This window comes from Notothenia coriiceps, unplaced genomic scaffold, assembly GCF_000735185.1.
Source record: "Notothenia coriiceps isolate Sejong01 unplaced genomic scaffold, NC01 NC01_scaffold00016867, whole genome shotgun sequence".
Lineage (NCBI taxonomy): Eukaryota > Metazoa > Chordata > Actinopteri > Perciformes > Nototheniidae > Notothenia > Notothenia coriiceps.
Genome location: NW_011349568.1, coordinates 55,306 through 67,754, shown reverse-complemented (window position 1 = coordinate 67,754; position 12,449 = coordinate 55,306). Strand labels below are relative to the sequence as shown.

The window sequence follows — 12,449 nt, the reverse complement described above, 5'->3', positions numbered from 1 at the left end:
TGGACAGACTTGTACTCGACTCTAAACACCGAACACATTGTAATCGGTTAGTCGTGGTTCTCCATTGGGGGGGGGGTGTGTGGTGGAATAATGACTTAGAGGAGGATCCGGGTAATGCAATAAAGATTGGTTAAAAGAGTCGTCCCCGCACTGGATCAGGACAAAAAGAGAGAGAATCTTTTTTACCTGAAACTTTCAGAAATCTCTTTACACAGAGGGGACACATGTTGATGTTAGAAGAGACATGAAGAAGAGGGGACACATGTTGATGTAGAAGAGACATGAAGAAGAGGATTTTGCACAATAGGTCCTCTTTAAGTTCAATTGCTGATACTAACTAATTCAGTTTGATTATGTTAAAATCTCTGGAGGCAACCACTTTCATGACTCACCTGAAAGAGCGATCAATAATGGTTATCACATCTCCGTTCTTCAAACGCTCAGACTGCTGCAAAGCCTCTCCGTTGACACGGGTAGGATTCGTTGAGCTCAAATTAGTCAAAACAACCTGGGAGGGACAAACACAAACAATGCTCAAGCTGTCTGTAGTAACTCAAAGCAACAACAAAAAAGTAGCTAGCCTTTTACTTCCATCTAGTTCAATTACAAACCGAGAATTCAAAAGCAATGTTACTTTTATAGAAAAATCGACACAATAAGTATATTGACCAAAATATCAATACATCATTTTGCTTAATGCTATTCAAAAACAAAAATATCTCCAAAATCCAAGATATCGTATTGTAAGTACAAATGTATTGACTTTTATGACCTTTTTAAGACCCCTAAAAAGAAAAAAAGAATCGACAACAGTATAAACCGTTACTGAAACCGTGCATTTGAATATTGGGAAATATTCAGAGCACATTACCCAACATGACTGCCTTGCATTAACAAAACGGTATGGGAGTAGACCAATGGAAACCAATATCCCCCTGCACACTCATTCATTCTGCCGCAGATAATATGGAATACCTCCCCTCCTAAAATTCCAGACCTTTAATATCAAAAAATAAATGTAAGACGTTTAAGACTTTTTAAGGATCCGCGGGGACCCTGTTAAAACAGTGTGGACGTGTTTGGAATGTGTCATTACCTCTTTATTTTCATTCAAGTCAATCCTGCAATGCTCCTTGGATACATGAGGAAGCTGAATACGAATATCGCACTCGGCCACCCTGCAAGATAACAGAAAAGTGGTATGTTAGGTGGATTTTCACTAGGTTTACATGCAAGTGGCGCTTGTTCATAGGCAGGAATACAAATAGTCGATGGCTTTAAGATAAAAGGGAACAATAAAGAGTCCCTTGTGCTTGATGCAAGAACAAGAGCAGACAGGCATGCACGATTGTGACGTTGGCAGCTAAGCCCCGCCCCCAGAGTAAAGAGGTTTTTACAGTACATCTGTTGAACTCAACATGAGGCTACACGTAGTAGGGTTAAATCCTACAACGACATGTGCTTTCTGTCGTGACAAATATGCATTTATTAAGATAATAGCTAGTACAATTAGGATGACAAAAGTTAAAAGGAACTTTGAATCTGAAGTCTGACATAGCACACCAACTTTAAATTCACATTTTCGTGATCTTACCTTCCAAACAAGCATGTTCCAGTAAGAGGAAATTCAGTCCCATCTCCTCCACTCCTCTTTATCACGACAATTTTTCCATGCAAAGGCATTTTTCTAACGTTACCTGGGAACATGTGCAAACACAAGTGTCAAAACTGCTTAACACACAAAAAAGTACATCTTCTAAATGTACATTTACAGAAAATAAAGCATATTATAGATAGAAGCCTTTAACAAAGATGCAACAAAGATCGTATTTTAAAGCTTAACTTTACTTCGAGTTACATAACTGACCGATGCAAGCTATGGATGGTTTTTTGGCAACCATTATGTTTTTACATTTAGTCGACGTAATTAGATGTAATTGTTGCAATTTAGCAGGTAATCGATTGCGTGACTTTAATTAAAAAACACTGCTGACAATTCTGCGAAACCCCACGTGTAGTTTTGCCACGATGTTGGCATTTTAAATCAGAAATAAAAAGACATACGACACAATAAACGGTTTTCAGTAACACATTCAACGCCTAGCTAACGACGAATTCAACATACGTTTAATGGCCTCAGATTGACCGTTTAAAAACACATTTGAAACGTTAATGTTTTTAAACCTTACCTGTAAGTCCGCTCAAAGTCACTTCAACTTCTGGCAATCCATAAACATCTACCGGGACGTGACAAACAGAAATGTTTCTATAATATCACATCAGACTAAACTTATACTGTACCATGTCCTACAATGTACACCGACGAATGGCTAACGGAAGCTATGCTACCTAGTAGATCCGTCCCATGAATTCTCTCAACACTTCCATATAGGTGCCTTGGTATCACTCCGCCACATTGCAAACATTCAGTAAATAAAGAAATCGCCCGAATTAACTAATGTTTTCGGAAATTATATATACATGTGTTTTATGTTACTTCGTTTTAAAGTGCTTTCTTGTTTTTGGTCTTCATTTTTTAGTAATATTTACATTGTAGGGACTATTTTGTTTACGAATCGGCGGAACGATCTCACTTCAGTAAAGGCAATATTTTTTGAAAAGGTTTGAAATCCCGCGCGAAGGATTCTGATTGGTTGAAACGTGACAACTCGGTTATAGGGCGGGGCAGAGCCAGAGCGTTATAATATAGCCCAGATAGACCAATCACTGGGCTACTTCCTGAAAGCAAGGTTTGGCAGATCCAATGTTGACCTGACATATATTTATACAAGGCTACAATATTTATAAAGTCCCGCATTATTTTTACGCTCAGACTTGGCTAAAATTGTCAAAATCAGTTATATAGCTATTGTAGAGGATATCATGAAGCCTTGTTCCGATACAAAAAACAAGATACCCGAACACAACATAAGGGAGAATGTACATAATTAAAACATGGAGAGCTTCTTCTGCACACTGCCCCGTATCAGAATAGTATAGTCTATTGGAAGTTATATTCCTAAATGTAAATTATTGATGCATTAATAAAGTATGTTCGTCCCTGTAATGTTGCAGCAGGCAAAGAGGAGCTTATTTAAACACACACACACACACACACACACACACACACATACACAAATACATATATTTTTTTTCTCACACTGTATAAACGGCTGTGCCCCAAGGCATTAACAATTGATTGCAACTATCATTTATGATTTAAAATGGCTTTATACCTAATATTACCCAGGTTTAAAATCAGAATAAATCGGACAATACATAAAGGGAGAAAAACATCTTCTGGCTCATAATTCTGTGCAAAGCATGCAGCCTGTTTCAGGGTCAATACGTTATTCTAGACAGAGGTTGTTCGTGCCATCTTTTTTGTGAGTAATCCATTATAGGCCTAAAGGCAAGTATAGATTATTCGGTCTGGGCCTAGTCCACACCATCAATACAAATTACTCTGGGATGTTTCTTTTAGCTTCCTCTTGAAAAGAACTTCAATTATGAACATATTCAGAATGTAATAACAATATACATATAGTAGGGCTTAACCTCGTACAATAATCTGTTAATCCAGAGCCTGGTTCAGGATGTAAAACGTTTATGTCATTTAATTTACTTTTACTAAAGAGTGTGTAAATTGAGCTCAAATGGCAAAACAGGATAATTGCAATAACTATAAAAGAAACGGACAGTACACAATACAGTTGGCAAACGCTTTACAGTATTTAATTGAGCATGTGTGTGTTTTACTGCATATTAATTAAACTTTCAAATGAAGGATGCATGATTTCTGACTGAAAATGTACACATTTTTTACTTGATATTAAGAACAATCATTGTCTGTTATTTATAACGTGAGTGATGATGTGAAAGGTGTAATGCTTTATTTCATTATCAAGAGGGAGCTGTTTACTCTTGTTAGCTGTATAGCTGCTATACAAGATAAGAAGCTCAAAGGTTTCAAAGTGTTAACAAAGTTGATGACTGCCTCTTCATTTTATCTTAATCGATGCTTATGATGCATGAAAACCTACAGTACAGAGGACCCCTTTGTAGCAGAGAATGAAAAATAATTACACACAGGAACAACACACACATTTAATATTAAATGTTGGTTTTATTTTAATCTTTTTTTTTTGTTGTTTTGTTTTTTTCCAAAGTCGCTTGATAATCTTGACAAAATTGCAACATATTCCATATTTCTCAAACTGACGGTGTGTCTGTTGCTATTCCAGATTAGCTGTGGAGGGAAAAGTTGTGCGCTGTTCTGGACAGGTGAAGTCCTAAATGATGAAAGCAGCTTTGACCGTACAAATAAAAAGAACACATGAAGGACTCTGAGAGAATCCACACTGGCATCCTATGTCGTAACGTTGCAGGGTAAGTGTCTCTCTGCACAGGTCCTGGTCTGCCAGGCCGAACAAAAAAACGAGTGAAATAAAATTCAGGGGCTCAGTAGCAGACATGTGTGTGTGCATCTGTGATAGGAGGGTTAAGGGGGGGTGCAGCACAGAAACATAGAACAGGCCAAGCACACAAAATGATTCCTTCCTGAGACATTGGCGTGTGTACAGTAATGATGGTCTAGATGAAACGTGTGTTATCGGTGAAGGCGTTTTGGCGTAAAGTGAGTCACAGGGTGCGAGGTTGCTCTGGATCCGGCAAAAAAAGTCACATACTCGTTTCTACCACAGGTTGCCAGGGGAACATTTGTGAGGACTTAGTTGACAAACATCACATTTGGGACCTTCACTTGCCTGACCGCTGAGAGAGCAGAGGCATCACTACAATCTATTCTTTTCCCATCCACTACAGATTATTGATCCATTCAGAGGCTACTGAGAATCTCTTGTGTTTAATACAGTGTGTATGTACACCATTCTTCACATTTGAACTCTCTTTGAAGCTGAGCTGCTGTGGCTCACTTGAACCTGGCCGGCTCCAAGTGACGTCCGGCTCACCATTTTCAGAAAAACACCATTTCTTTCTGCTACACGGCCAAAAAAAAGCTATGCCCCGACTGGAGTGCTACTTTGTCAATCTACTGTATGTAAAACATCTTTTAAAAGTGAGAGGGGGGAGGTTTAAATTGTCTGTGAAAGCCACATCCTGAACAGCCAGTGATTGGTTAAGAGTCTGTCCAGTATTTAGTGCACAAAACATGAAAGAACTTCCTTCAGTAAAATGTGCTCAAAATGTATTTTCTTGCATCACAAACCTATAAACAAAAACACATAAAAGGTATTCTTAAAAAAAAAAAAAAAAATCAGGTGAAGCCTAAAACTCTTCATAGTTTTAAAGAAATGAATACAGCTTATATACACAAACTCAAAGGCTACTTAAAATACACCTTAATAATGAATCTTCATTAATTTGATTTCTTGAAAGGACCTGTGACCATATCATACAACCAAGTTCATACAATCATTTTTTTTCCATTCTCTTGGAAGCAAAAAAAGAAAAAAGGAAAACAAATCCAACCTGGAATAGTAGGTGATATTCATTGCGACTTGTTTTCTGTGCACATTTGTGTGTGTGTGTGTGTGTGTGTGTGTGTGTGTGTGTGTGTGTGTGTGTGTGTGTGTGTGTGTGTGTGTGTGTGTGTTTGCATGTGTAGACTGGAGAGAAATTTCAACATCTTTTGCTTTTCCTTAATTAGAATAATGTACAAATGTGATAAAACTGAAAGGTCTCTCAATACTCTCGATGGGTATGAAAAGATTCAAACAGTGAAGGAGTACAACCATTTCTACTCTCAGAAAACATGTCGTCATTTCAACCTGCCATTCTGTTCCGGACGTGTCCATCACAATAACTTTTTTCTATATATATTTATATATCTTTTGTACGAAATCTGTCTTTTTTAAGTTGGAAAAAGAGAAAAGACCCAGAGTCTTTGAGGAGGGGGGGTCTTTTGACAAGTCCCAAGCTTGCAGTCTGCCTCAGAGTTCAACAAAAAAAAGTGTCTGGTGTTCATCAAGTTAGTCTGAATGAATTGTCCTTGATCATACATCTGTCCCGCGCTGCCCCGCCCACTCTCGATCCCAATCAAAACTGATCGCCACTGCATCCGTTTCCATGAGTCTTTGGGAGAAAGGTGGAGAGGGGAGCAGCAGCAGTGGAGGAGAGAGAGTGGAGGGAGAAAGGGGGAGGGGGAGTCTTCAGCAGTGTTTACGATTTGGTCTCTCAGAGGCGTCCTGTCGCCCCGGGCCGCCCCGGCCTCACCCCCCCTCACATCAGGACGGTGAGGAAAAGGCAGATCAGGAGGTGAGGGGGGGGGGTTGTGTCGTAAGGAGAGGAGGAGGTTGGCTCTGCTGGTGTTCAACAGTCAGGGTCCAGGCGCCGCCCCCCCCTCCTTCACCCCTTCCTCTTAAGAACGCAGAGGACATCGTGACGGAAAATAAAAAAAATGTGGGCCGCTTCTACGGCGATTGTGTGGCGGGACTGCTTTGGGCCGAGCTGGGGGACAGGCTGGGGCGCGCTGCAGGAGCCGGGGGGGGCGCCGCTCGCCCGGCTGCTCGCCGCCGCGCTCTCCAGACCTTCCGAGTTCTCCAGCATCTCCTGGATGAGGGGGGGCATGGAGCCGGGGATCTCCATCTTCAGGGTGATGACTCGCTCGGCTCCTGCAGGGTGGGGGAGGGACGGGGAAATGTCAGACACCAAAGATCTTACAAAATACATGTTATACATTTTTTTCTGACACAATTTTGATGACTCCAGCAATTTTGTATGACTCCAATATTCACTTGGTCATTTACAACAATGTCTGCAACTTCTAGCTTATTGTAATTCTTTTTTTGACATGTATATAGTGTACTTTGTCTGCCTTACATAGGGTAACTACATAACCTGCACTATTTATTCTACTCGGCTTCTTCTTGCAGTATTTTCTATAGTTTTTTTAATTTGTTTTATTGTTTTACGTCTTATATATAATATGTTGCAATGTTGGAGGAGTCTTGGACTTAAGATTTTCATTGCCACAACTACATTGTAGCTACTGTGCATATGACAATAAAGCCTTTGAATCTTGAATATGGCATGACATGGAGAAAAACAACCAAATCAAATGAATTAAATGTCATTTGATAAACATTTTAAACAAGGTTTCAGCCTAACTGAACAATAATTGAATCAACTTCTTTTTCTAGCGTTATATACACATAAACAGCAGTGACGGACCTTTAGCGCTGATGCTCCTCAGATCGGTGATCTTCATCAGCATCTTGGGGAACATGTGCGGTTTGTGGGGCCTCCTCCTCCTTACGTAAATCTTTAACGCCTCTAGTAAAGGCTCCTGCAGGACGTCCACCTTCTCTGCCTGTTCCAAGTCCTGACGATCTGTGAAGAAACACAGAGTACAGATACTGTCATGATCACAGTCATCCACTAGGTGGTGCTCAAAGACAGAGCCCAGCAGTGCCTCCATACTGCTATTTCACCCAGAGACAAAGTCCAGGGTCCTCAACTGATTATGTCATAGACTGTCAATTGGTACAGAGAATGTGCAATAGGTTTTGAGGAGATGTGCCATACCTCCACAGAGCAAACAGATGGCGCTGAGCAGCCCCGTCTCTGCGTCGTCCATCTCCAGAGGAAGGAGCTGGTTGGCAAAGGCAAAAACCAGGTCGGTGAGAGGGCCGAAACCTGCGTTGTGCATCTGGGTTCGATTTAGCGTGAGTCCATCTGAGAAAGTCATGGTGTCCTGCTCTGGTGTGTAGCGCGTACAGATCCGGAGTATCTGTGGAAAACAGAGAGAGAATTGGTTAAAAATTACAACAAACACTTTCATTTAATCTGTTTTGTGATTTATTTTTAATAGAATGCTGGGGGATGGTTTCCTACCAGGATGTCCAGACAGGCGGCCTTTAGCAGAGTGATCTGGTCGGCGATGGTGAGCGTTGTGAAGCCGGGCAGCTGCTTAGCAAACTCCACCGTCTTTATGATGCACTTGGTGGAGAGTTCACTGAACTTGTCCCACAGGTTTACGTCCAGAGATACACGTCGTTCTGAGCTGTTACTCTGGAAGGTTCGGGAGAGGGGAGGAAAATGTTTTAGATACTTCCAGTACAGGTGACAATACACTACAGCTAATAAAGGTGAACCACACAGGTACACATGGAGCGTAGTGGTACTGACCGTAGTGTATTTGCCCAGCTGGCACAGGGAGGGAAACGTTTCCTTGTGTGCCTTTCGAACCCGTTCGATCATCCTCTCCGTTTCAGGACTCAGCACGTAGATCTCCATGCACTCCGGCTTCTTGTCATCCTTCTTCTTTTTGTTCCGATCGTTCCTCACTGCTACAGGGGGGACACAAGAGGACATGATGATTACTATGTGGAAATCAAACACAAACATCAGCTCTTGACAAGTGTAAATATCTAAACTTAAATAAAGAGGTTGATACGTTTTTTTTAGCTACAACTAAAGAAAATCACTGATATAGAAAATAACTATGAGTGACGCACGATACAAACGTAAGTTCAAACTATTTTTGATTGTTTAAGGACTATTGAATTCAAAAATGGGGAAAAATATGGAGAATTTCTGCTTTATTCTTTTCTATGTCATACCTTTGAGTCGGAAACTGACAAAACAGAAGATTTAAATGCATCCGTTTGGACCAAAGATAATGGGATGGACATGATTTTGTAGAAAGGTTTATCAGTTAATCTAGGCAATAATCATCAGAATAATCAAAAACTACAACAATAGTTGGTTGCACACCTCATACAGAACACGCACTGGAAACCAAAGTCATGCGGCCTTCATCTGCTAATTATTAAATATGTTCTTGTCTGAAAAGGTATTGTTACGTGCTAACAACCACACTGGTTTTATGTCCCGCACAGAAACTAGCACAAGGTAAACTGAGATCAGAGGCAGAGTCCTCAGCAGGAGAGGAAGCAAACAGCCTCTCTTATCCTGCACTGCAAGATAAATGTTGTGAGACAGCTCCATCGCAATAGGGCTATTGGAAAAAAAACCTTGAAATAATCCAATGTGGTGTTGCCTCTGGGCGATCAGGCTGAGAATAGTGTGCTCACCCCCAAATGACAAAAAACACTAGGCGGGGTGTTTAGCATTGGAATCCCATTACAGCCTCCATCCATTTCTCCTATCCAGACTGGGGTGCAGTTTAGCTATGGCAGGGCAGTGTGTGTGTGTGTGTGTGTGTGTGTGTGTGTGTGTGTGTGTGTGTGTGTGTGTGTGTGTGTGTGTGTGTGTGTGTGTGTGTGTGTGTGTGTGTGTGTGTGTGTGTGTGTGTGTGTGGTGGGGGTGGGATGGGTGAGACGGGGTGCTAGTTGATAAATAGTGGTGGGGGATGGAGCCATCCATAAGGCTGACAAATTGCCACAGCTTTCATTAGGGGTCCCGGCTAATCTAATAACATAATATGACAAATATCCTGCCTCTAATGGTTTTAAAAGGGCTCGGCTCCACACCGGAGAAAACCTTCCAGCTCTTTCACTCTTCCTCTCACGTCTCTCTCTCTTGGTTATACAACACACGCTCTCTTTCCTACTCTCATTTCTTTCTCACCGCCACACTATCCCCCCTTTCCAAAATTGTATTTCTCGTGCATTAAATCATCCCACTTTCCGAAACTCATCTCTATCAGCCCTCGCATCTCTAACTCCCCTGGAGGTACCTGAATCTCCCCCTAGCAGCTGACCTGAGATCAGATTTTCCTTGTCTTAATCCTAACCTTGACCATTAAGGGTGAGAGCGCTCGGGCTGATGGGAGATCAGTGCCTGTGACAGAGGGGCATGGCCCAGGGCCAGCGAGGGATGCACCACTCGGCGCTGCTGCACATCCATCAGCCCGCAGACAGGCCTCCCTGCCTGGGAGGACATGAAGGGAAGGAGGGGGGCGGGGGCTAGAAGTCTGATGCTGCAGACTGTTATTGCTAAGCACTGCTCACCACAACAAGAAAAGAAGAAGACCCCGCTGTGCAGATGTATTAATGGCAACCGTGTGGTAGGCTAGTGTAGCCCACAAATACATGTTTATATGCAGCAGGAAACAGTGTGGTGAAGTGACACAAAACCTCATTTTATACGTTAAAGAGGTATTTTTATGACCTATTTCAATGAAAACAAGCAAAATAAATAAATAAAATGCTTCCTTTTACTTTTATGAGCTAATTATGTCTTAGTTAATGAAGGAACTCCCTCTTAGGCAACACTCAGCTTTTGAGTCCAGTCCCATAAAACTGTAGTGCATTTGGGCCAGCCCCGCTTGTGGTGCTGATAGTGGATCCTGTTTCCCATGAGGGAAGGAGTGGGGGGGCTGCAACACAGTCGATGTCCAATTAATTCACAAATAAAAGTGGGGCATCCCTAGCGCCCAGACATTACCCGCGCTGACAAATTGGCAGCACAATCATAAGCCGCACAACACAATTTAATGAAGTCATTAAAGAACTATTAGGCACGACTGACGATCTGTCATGGCGAATTGCCACATGCAATAACTTGGGTTGGGGGGGCGGGGGTGACTGCAGCGGGGGAGCGAAAATGAAAGAAATACTGCCTCCTTTTTTTTTTTATTATGTGTGTGTGTGGACCCGAATGTGCATTTGGTGTTTGTGTGCGTGCTAACTTGGAGCAATGCATCTTTCAAAACGCATTATGGGAATATGAATGCTAATGGGGCAACTTGCATCCTAGATTGTTTGCGGTTACGTGTTCATAGCATAAAAATGATTTACAAGAGTCTGTGTGTAGCGCGTACAGAATACTGTGACAGCACACACACACTGCCATCACTCAATCACTGGTTCTCATAGTGGATTTCAGCTGCAGTGTGCAGTTAATGGACAATTTCTGTTAGTGCCTTTGTGTGTAAGTGTGCGTGTGTGTGTGTGTGTGTGTTCATGTTTATGGATTCAGGTGCCACAGTTAATGACATGAGAGGTGTGAGAGAGGTGCAGAGAACGATATGAAGGAAGGAGGGTCAGAGATTAAAAAAACAACAAAAACTTTTTGAAATCTTTTTTTGAAAACTCCATTAAAGAGTTTTGTGATTTAAACTGGTGTGACTGTAATGTTCACGAGTGACGCAACACCTTTCAGAGTACAAGAGTGTGTGTGTCCAGGTGCAGCAGTGCCTGTGTGTGTGTGTGTGTGTGTGTGTGTGTGTGTGTGTGTGTGTGTGTCAGGTAGTGATAGATTGCTCTGGACATCCATCTAATGACTCCCTCCGGTTTACTCATGAAGCGAGGCCTGTCTCTTCAGCGAAGCGAGGCCTGTGATTGGTCAATGCCGAGCTCTCGCCTCGTCTATCGCACCAAATATTTTCAGAACGACAAGTCACACGAAAGTTTTGTGGGAAGTGTCAAAGTTGAGTTGCCAGGGGGATAAGAACAGAGACCCAATTGAAAATATGGATATTATTTTATGGATTTTCGTTGAGATAGTTTTTAGATTTTGAACGACTTAAACATTCATAATAACGTACAGAGACGGATAATCATGGTAAAAAGAGGGATACTTTTGGTAGAAAGATTGATTATACAGTAATGGTAAAAAGACGGATAGAAAAGGAACATTTGGTACACAGATGGATAATAATTCTTCCCACTATACTGTCATTTGAAAGTTTAAAAAGTTGCTCTAGTATAAAACATTGGGTGACGTTTGCATGCTGTAATGAAATGATCCATGTTAGACTATCCAGAGGTCATCTCAGGTATGTGAGGCCTGCAGCAAGTGTGTGTGTGTGTGAGACCTGCAGCAGTGTGTGTGAGACCTGCAGCAGTGTGTGAGACCTGCAGCAGTGTGTGAGACCTGCAACAGTGTGTGTGAGACCTGCAGCAAGTGTGTGAGACCTGCAGCAAGTGTGTGTGTGAGACCTGCAGCAGTGTGTGAGACCTGCAGCAGTGTGTGTGAGAGACCTGCAGCAGTGTGTGTGTGTGTGTGTGTGTGTGTGTGTGTGTGTGTGTGTGTGTGTGTGTGTGTGTGTGTGTGAGACCTGCAGCAGTGTGTGTGAGAGACCTGCAGCAGTGTGTGTGTGAGACCTGCAGCAGTGTGTGTGAGACCTGCAGCAGTGTGTGAGACCTGCAGCAGTGTGTGTGAGAGACCTGCAGCAGTGTGTGTGAGACCTGCAGCAGTGTGTGAGACCTGCAGCAGTGTGTGAGACCTGCAGCAGTGTGTGAGGCCTGCAGCAGTGTGTGTGTGTGACCTGCAGCAGTGTGTGTGTGAGACCTGCAGCAGTGTGTGAGACCTGCAGCAGTGTGTGTGTTTTACGAGTCTGCAGGTCTATAAAGCAGCCAGGAAATCGTGCTGAGACGAGATGTTCTCCGCCGATACACGACTAAAAATACACCAGAGCTAAAACAAGGAGCAGGTAAAGAGATGTTTTTCTGTGTAACACACACACACACACACACACACACACACACACACACACACACACACACACACACACACACACA

General features: G+C 42.3%; 2 protein-coding genes across 2 annotated transcripts in view; both read right to left on the bottom strand.

The window, feature by feature from the left end:
• Nucleotides 1-388: 388 nt before the first annotated feature.
• LOC104949883 (antigen KI-67-like) lies at nucleotides 389-2,335 on the bottom strand. Its single transcript, XM_010776308.1, has 4 exons — nucleotides 2,190-2,335; nucleotides 1,595-1,697; nucleotides 1,097-1,178; nucleotides 389-508 (listed from the first exon to the last, which is right to left on the bottom strand). The coding sequence occupies exons 2-4, from the start codon at nucleotides 1,681-1,683 to the stop codon at nucleotides 389-391; spliced, it is 291 nt and encodes a 96-aa protein (XP_010774610.1). The 5' UTR covers nucleotides 1,684-1,697; nucleotides 2,190-2,335.
• A 1,375-nt stretch (nucleotides 2,336-3,710) lies between these two features.
• LOC104949876 (retinoic acid receptor alpha-like) overlaps nucleotides 3,711-12,449 on the bottom strand; it is an 18,577-nt gene continuing 9,838 nt past the window's right edge. Inside the window, 6 exon segments of the mRNA XM_010776304.1 lie at nucleotides 3,711-6,488; nucleotides 6,490-6,632; nucleotides 7,192-7,350; nucleotides 7,546-7,750; nucleotides 7,855-8,031; nucleotides 8,149-8,309. Of these exon segments, the coding sequence (XP_010774606.1) occupies nucleotides 6,432-6,488; nucleotides 6,490-6,632; nucleotides 7,192-7,350; nucleotides 7,546-7,750; nucleotides 7,855-8,031; nucleotides 8,149-8,309 (902 nt within the window). The 3' untranslated portion in view covers nucleotides 3,711-6,431.